Source organism: Solea senegalensis, unplaced genomic scaffold (assembly GCF_019176455.1).
Source record: "Solea senegalensis isolate Sse05_10M unplaced genomic scaffold, IFAPA_SoseM_1 scf7180000013471, whole genome shotgun sequence".
Classification (NCBI taxonomy): domain Eukaryota; kingdom Metazoa; phylum Chordata; class Actinopteri; order Pleuronectiformes; family Soleidae; genus Solea; species Solea senegalensis.
Window position 1 is genome coordinate 5,083 of NW_025320829.1, and position 7,814 is coordinate 12,896.

A 7,814-nucleotide genomic window follows, 5' to 3' on the forward strand; every position below is an offset into this window, starting at 1 on the left:
ATTATTTTTTTTACTTTACTATGCATGATGATAAGTTAGCACGCTACTTTTATTTTGAGGTAGTTACATGCTACTTCAGCTTCCGGTCTGTCCGCCGTCATATTAATAAATGAGAAGCAAAAAATTAAACATTTGGGCTGTTACTTGGTTTTGGGTTTTTCGTTTTTTGATGCTGAGAGCAAAATCCGTTTTTCCGTATTTGGTTCAATACGAAAAAGGAAAATGGAGCACTGTTTCCGTATTTTCGTATTTTGGTTTTCTCAGAAATGCGGATTATACTTTGGTACCCTGACCCAAGAAACACTGTTAACATTTCCTAGTTTAATGTAGTTTAAATTTAAGCTTATATATATTTTATAACTGTGTAGATATCAGATATCAGCCCGTCGGAACCTTTCTGCCCGGAACCACAGTCAGCACACGTTGTGTTAGCCGTGTACATTCACCAGTATAGACAATCACGAGGGCGTGTAAACAATTCATTAATTTACCATTAAAGTTAGTGTATTAGTTGTATTTGTCTCTATCATATGGAGATACTCGGAAGCGCGTTTGACGACTCGGTGTTTCTGGAGGCGAAGGAACGAGTTTGTGAGTCTTTGTCTTCATACGACGCCAAACTGTGCGAACCACAGGTGAGTCCGGCTAATGTTAGCATAGCCACAGTTATCTGTCTACATATATAATTCAGTTGTAGGAAATATTCCGACTAAGTAAATCAACGCAATGTGACGTTTGTGTTTTAGTTAAATATTTTGGTTAGTGAGTATTTTAAATAAACATCTTGTAGCCACCTGATAGGATTTGAATGATTTTATCTAATTACGATTATATTGACTCAAATTGCAAAATGGCAGGGAATGGTCATTTTTACATTTTAATTTGAATAACATATTTAAAGTTATTACTGCGATATTTGTGCAGATCTGTCAAACATTTGTGTTTTTTGGAGGATATGCGTATATGTCGGGACAACGGTTAATCTAAAATTGTAATTTGACACATTTGCGATTTTGATCATACAGTGCATCCGGAAAGTATTCAGAGCGCTTCACTTTATCCACATTGTTATTTTACAGCCTTATTCCTAAATTAATTAAATTAATTTTCTCCTCAAATTCTACACACAACACCCCATAATGACAACGTGAAAAAAGTTTTGACATTTTTGCAAATTTATTTAAAAAAAAACAAAAAAAAAAAAACTGAAATCACATGTACATAAGTATTCACAGCTTTTGCTCAATACTTTGTTGATGCACCTTTGGCAGCAATTACAGCCTCAAGTCATCTTGAATATGATGCCACAAGCTTGGCACACCTGTCTTTGGGCAGTTTTGCCCATTCCTCTTTGCACCATCTGTCAAGCTCCATCAGGTTGGATGAGAAGTGTCGGTGCACAGCCATTTTCAGATCTCTCCAAAGATGATCAATCGGATTCAAGTCTGGGCTCTGGCTCCTTTTGGTATCGTGGCTGTGTGCTTAGAGTCGTCATCCTGCTGAAAGATGAATCGTTGCCCCAGTCTGAGGTCAAGAGCGCGCTGGAGCAAGTTTTCATCCAGGATGCATGATGCAGCCACCACCATGCTTCACTGTAGGGATGGTATTGGCGTGGTGATGAGCGGTGCCTGTTTCCTCCAAATGTGACACCTGGAAATCACACCTAAGAGTTTGATCTTTGTCCATCAGACCAGAGAATTTTTCTCTAACCTTCCCCAAGACAATCCTGTCTCGGCAGTCTAGACAATTCCTTTGACTTCATGCGTGGTTTGTGCTCTGACAGGCACTGTCAACTGTGGGACCTTATATAGACAGGTGTGTGCCTTTCCAAATTATGTCCAATCAACTGAATTTACCACAGATGGACTCCAATGAAGCTGCAGAAACATCTCAAGGATGATCAGTGGAAACAGAATGCACCTGAGCTCAATTTTGAGCTTCATGGCAAAGGCTGTGAATACTTATGTACATGTGATTTCTCAGTTTATTTTTAATAAATTAGCAAAAATGTAAACAAAAACAAAAAACGTTTTTCACATTGTCTTTATGGAGTGTTGTGTGTAGAATGTTGGGGAATAAAATTAACTTAATCCATTTTGTAATAAGGCTGTAACTTAACAAAATGTGGAAAAAGTGAAGCGCTGTGAATACTTTCCGGATGCTCTGTATATTGACGAACTGTTAAGACCTACTACATGATTGCTAACTTTTATTAACTTGTAATATGTTGTATATCATTAAATGACATGTTCTGAAAAATGGAAAAGACATTGCTCAAGTATTATTAAGACTTATGTAACAATTATTTTCATGATACAATTAGCTATTGATTATTTTATTAATTAATTGATTAGTTGTTTGTTCCATAAAATGTTGATCAGTGTTCCCTAAACCTTGAAATGATGATGTTCTCAAATGTAATTCTTACAGTTTGAATTGTTCCTTTGTTATGTGGAACAAAGATTACCAAAATTGTTGACTATAAAGAGTTAAAGTATTATTTTTTCCTTTTTTTCCCCCTCCACAGTGGTTTTGTGACAGTGCTGCGCTCAATACAGATGATTCCCTGGAGAAGCAGAAAGTTTATAAATTCAGAGGTGACCTTGCTGTGAGACAGGGAAACTATCAGGTAACTAAACACTCATTCAACCATCTCTGAATTCAGATCATGTGAATCTCCAGTACTTTAGACAAAGTACGTATATGTAGTCATATGAAGAGGATGATGTTTTGTCACATTTTGACTTCCTGAATGGTAAATGGTCAGTATTTATATAGTGTTTTTCTAGACCACTCAAAGCTGCTCTTCACTGCTTTTTGCCATTTACCTCACATTCATACCCATACACACACTGTCAGTACAGCCGTTAGGATTAAGTGTCTTGCCCAGGGACATTTTGGCATGTAGACTAGTGCAGCCGGGAAGCAGCACCTCCACCTTTCAGTTGAAAGAGGATTCACTCTTTCAACTGAAGAAACTGACTTATGCATTTGTCAATAGTCAAATAGTATCTTAATTTTTCAGTGATTAATTGTGTCAATGGAAACTGCTCAAGACTTGAGCTTAGTAATCTTGACTGAGCTTGTTATTGCTGCCACTTGTTAACTTGTCACTTTAATGTACAATGTTTCTGTTGTTGTGGATTTTTTGGGTATAGGAAGCCTTAGAAGCGTACAGCTGCTGCCTGGAGTGGGTCCCTGACAACAACCTCACCATCAGAAGAGATGTACTGGAGGGAATGGCCCGATGCTGCACCAAACTGGGACAGAGAGACCAGGCGCTGGACTTTGTTGAATCACTTGTGAGTTGTTTTTTTTGTTGTTTTTGTTTATGGGTTTCTATGTAGAACAGTGTCACACACAGGTCAACAAGTCATACTATCCATATGATAAAGCTGAACCATTTGGAGAAACTATTTAATTCCTTTCTGCAAGGTTCAATTAAATTTTCAAAGTTTTGGAAAGCAATGAAGTAGGAACTCTACACTGTAGAACTGTACCTTCTCTACAGTCTCACGCAAAGACGAAAATCTAAAGATATGAATTATTTCCACCATTTATATACGGTATTGTTTTGCATAGAACACAGAATAATCAACAATGGAACACATAAATTGAAGCCTTTGACATATGCTAATTGCAGTGTTTCGATTTTGAAAAAAATATTAAGTCATATCGCCTGGTTTAAAAAAGAAAATCACGTTTGGTCATCATATGAATATTTTTGTTTGTTCTTATTGTGGTCAAGTAACTTTAGTATTAGCACAACTTAAGAGTTGGTTTGTTTCTAATCTGTGTTTGTTTTAATCTGCTGTATTTTAAAAACCAATGTCTCATTATTCCACACACTGTTTTGTATGAAGTGAATAATAGAATGGTGAGGCTAGGCTGTTCATTAAACAGTGCATTATGTATTAAGTAGAGGAAGTAGTAGCTACACAGATGATTTGTTTTATCCTTCCAGAGAGCTAGTTTGTTTTCTTCTGTATTTTATTCACCACTTGTTATGTGCCAGTCCTACATTTCCCCGTCAGTCTTTTTAGTTGACCGTGTAGATTTTAATTCATGTTTCTTGTTGATACTTTTGTATCCTAGAAAACTCCAGTATTGGCAAAACAGTCAAACTGTCAAACAGCTGTAACACTTTAATAGACAGATATACCACATAGTGTATTTATACCTTTGATGGATTTAAATGTGATCATTTTGTCTTTGATGGGAACCAAACTATAGGAGCCAAGTGTGTTCCAGTGTAAAAAAAAAAAAAAACAGACAAACCTTAGTGGTAATTTATACATCATCTCTCTCCAGAGCAAGGAAACCTCCAACACCAGTCACCTGACCAGCCTCCTCCTGCTCAAGGTCAGCATTATTCACAATGTACACATTGTTCATTCATTATAATTCTACGAATGGGCAATCAACATAAAAACTTAAATTTAAGGTCAGCATCCACCAACATTTTGGAGCCGTCCGATCACAGATGTGGTCTCTCCAGCAGCTGTGCAGTCTGCTGCCTTTCAACCCCTGGCACTGGTTCAGCCTGGGCCATATGTGTTTACGGCTGCTGGAGAACACAACAACCACCAGCACCACAGGTAGGGTGGGCTTTGTTTTCTTAATCGATCAATCATATCTGTTAGGGTAATCTCGTTATGGTGAATAATTGTGATTTGCTGTATCTACCTTTATCAGAAGAGCAGAATGATGGAGAGACTGAGGAGCAACAGGAGGAGACAGCAGAGCTGCAGGAGGACAGACTGCGACTCAAAGCTTGCGCTAGTTTCATCAGGACGAGGTACATATTGTTACAGAGGCCACTGGGTCGCACTAGGCCTGGGCAATAATGAATAATACTAATTCATACTGCGATAAATTTTTTAATATGTCGATATAATGTTGTTGCACTGATATATATTGGGGTTTTTTACACAAACAATCAAATAGTCATTTTCCAGAACTAGAATCATTGTCATAGAGTTATAACAAGGTCAAGCTGAGGTCAAATGTTAAATACTGGGTGTTGCACTGGCAGCACAGCATGGACACGCTTTTGAAAGGATATACATGTCTGCCTCCTTAGAAAGTCAACATAGTATTTAACTTGTCAAACTCAATTAAATCCTTGTTTCTCCGTCTCCCTCAGACTCCTGTTGAGAATCCTTCAGCAGCAGCAGTTCTCCTTTGTGTTGCAGCGCAGTGAAAACGCTCTACAGACAATAGATGTGGCGCTACAGCGGCTAAATCCAAAAGAGTCAACACTTCAGACTCTCACTGAGGTCAGCACTCACTTCTGATTATGGGTTTTACGTCATTACGATATTGGGTTTGATGTCATTCTTGGTGAGGAGATGAGGTTGGGCAGTGGATATTTTCCACACAGTTAAGTCTCCTTGTCTTTTGTGGACCAGGTGATGTCCGAGGACCTGACCGCAGAGAAGATGAGGGAGGACTTCCAGGATGGGGAGAGTCTGTCCACTGTGTGTGTGCAGAGCTTCAGAGAACGCTGGTGGAGTAAGATCTTGCTGACCGTCACAGAGGCAGATGGAGCTCAGAAAGACTGACACAACAATGTCCTCTTGATACTGAAGGTGTCAGACAGGAGGTTGAAGAAAGTCTCAGCTACTGTATCGATCCAATCTAAATGAAGTGAAGTCAAGATCTTTGATTGTTTTAAGTCTGAACACAACATCTCGACAGTTAAATGTAAAAAAAAATGACACTTAAAATGTTACAGAATTCCTTATGACTTGAATTTCACATGGAGATTCTTCAGTACCAAACAGCCCACATGTGCAATGACGTTTCATCCACTTCATGCTTCGTGTAAAGTATAACCTGGTTTTAAATGGGGAACAAATATTGAGAGATTTTATATATATTTTTGAAATGTCACTGATGCGTGAACATGCTCATTAAATGTATAAATGCTACATTTGTTTTGTTTGCAGCTGAACTATTTTAACCATTTGATAATGGTACAAAACTGACATTTTTATGGACACTAAAAATCCTAACACACCAATTAAAGTTTTGACCTGATGTCAGAGAGTGACAATCTAGCTCATTTATTTGCAGAAATTGAATAAACTACACATAAGTATGTATAGAAAGAAGATAGAAGTGTATAATCACTCGAAAATAAAATATAATTAGGTTTTTGTTGCCTTAGAATAAACCTTTTATATGTACTTTAGGAAAGGGTGTTTCCACATTGGAAAAAGGGGAGCAGAAGACTCCTCCACTTTTTACAATTTGCACTCTCACCTTTGGATGTCACGATTTCTTACACACTGGGCCTTTAAAATGACCACATGTGTTAATTTCTGTCAGTTCTTGATCATGTCTGGATTTAGTCCTGTCCTTTGAATCCTGCTGAGTGTTTCTCAGTCCAGCTCTTGCTTCTTCTCAGTGATGTAGTTATGTAACCGAGTGCTGGCCTGCAGCCTGGTTGTCCACCCGTCCCGTTCCTGGTGTCAAAGGAATGGGATCGAGCCACTGGCCTGGGTCTTGCAGTGTGTCTCTGGAGGAGCCAGTTAAGCCGTGGTGGAGGCCAGATTTCCAGCGAGGAGACTTTGGTTTGGAGCCCAGATGTGTGTCCTGTCAATGAATATGTCAAAGGGAATTGACGACCTGACTTTGCTGGTTTCTGCTGGGATGCAGGAGGAGACAGTATCTTGGAATTATCATCAGATTGAATTTCCTTTTTCAATCTGAGGTTAAGTGAGTGGTTCCGTTGTCTTCTTACTGCACTGAGATATGCAGTCATCCCTGGCAACTTCAGTCGGTCTCTATTCCTATGGCAAATGAAAAGTCTTTCAATACCAAGAGTGTCACAATTGAGATTCTTCGAAGTTGACTGATAAGAGACGTTTTTTTGCGGTTGTTTGACATTTGCAGCGTGTCCACAATTTGACTCATGACCCGTTGCATTTCTCCCAGTTGTGGTGGTGGTGATGTTGAAGATGGCAGGCTGAAGCTGATTGTGTGAGACGCGAGTTTTTGAGTGATTCTGGATCTGGTTTCGATTCTTTTCCACGTGTGTATTTGCGTCCTGCTGTGCAGAGACACTGGTCACTATCTGCTTTGGCGATGCCACGGAAGCACACCGCTGTTGAAGCAAGGGTTTTAGACATGGAGTCGGAGGTTTTGTCTGTGTAGCTGCCACGTGGTTATCACTTTTGCTGTGTTCCAGTTCCACATTCTTTAGATTGAATGAAAATGCCGTTTTTGCTGTGGTCTGGGTCTCTTCAGCATCTCCAGTACAAGACAAGAGGTCCATCGTTTTGGCTCGGCAGGATTTCAACTCGCTTATGCCAGCATTGCCATTCTGGGTCACATGTGATTGGATGTAGAGTGAGAGCGTGCGAGGCACAGTGATAAGTGTGACAAAGCAGGGCACAGGTTTGGAGCTGAAGTAGAGTCTGTGGAACTCCTGAAGGAAAGGTGTGACAGCGCTGCCATTTATGAGAACGGCAAGACTCCGATGGACCTGCCATGACAGCCAGGAGAAACTGAGGAGACAGCACACGTGTGAAGCCACATGCCAAATGTCAGAGGTCACTGAAATAAAAATGCTCCTTGAAAAAAATAAAACAAGTCTCTTTCCTGCATGACAATAATATACAGTAATTAATTCAAAAAATACCATACTGTTACAATTAGAAATAAAAACAGACATAATAATATTAGAACAAACATGACTAATAAAATAAAAATTGTATCTGTGAAAATTAATGCTTAATTGGGTTTGAACAATTTTCTTAATTATTTCACAGATATTTAACACAGCTTGTTGATATGATAATTAAATA

At 39.0% G+C, this 7,814-nt stretch overlaps 1 protein-coding gene across 1 annotated transcript; it reads left to right on the top strand.

The window, feature by feature from the left end:
• Positions 1-408: 408 nt before the first annotated feature.
• Positions 409-5,933, top strand: LOC122760347 (uncharacterized protein C8orf76-like). The gene is made up of 8 exons (XM_044015466.1): positions 409-635; positions 2,528-2,629; positions 3,159-3,302; positions 4,312-4,362; positions 4,445-4,598; positions 4,696-4,798; positions 5,147-5,279; positions 5,412-5,933. Exons 1-8 carry the CDS (start codon positions 531-533, stop codon positions 5,562-5,564), a joined length of 945 nt encoding a protein of 314 aa, XP_043871401.1. The 5' UTR covers positions 409-530; the 3' UTR covers positions 5,565-5,933.
• The last annotated feature ends 1,881 nt before the right edge of the window (positions 5,934-7,814 follow it).

Excerpts from the sequence above, each read along its gene's own strand:
- LOC122760347 (XM_044015466.1), top strand. The coding sequence starts at position 531 with ATGGAGATACTCGGAAGCGCGTTTGACGACTCGGTGTTTCTGGAGGCG. Across the intron at positions 3,303-4,311 it reads TGGACTTTGTTGAATCACTT|AGCAAGGAAACCTCCAACAC; the intron begins GTGAGTTGTTTT and ends ATCTCTCTCCAG. Across the intron at positions 4,799-5,146 it reads GCTAGTTTCATCAGGACGAG|ACTCCTGTTGAGAATCCTTC; the intron begins GTACATATTGTT and ends CGTCTCCCTCAG.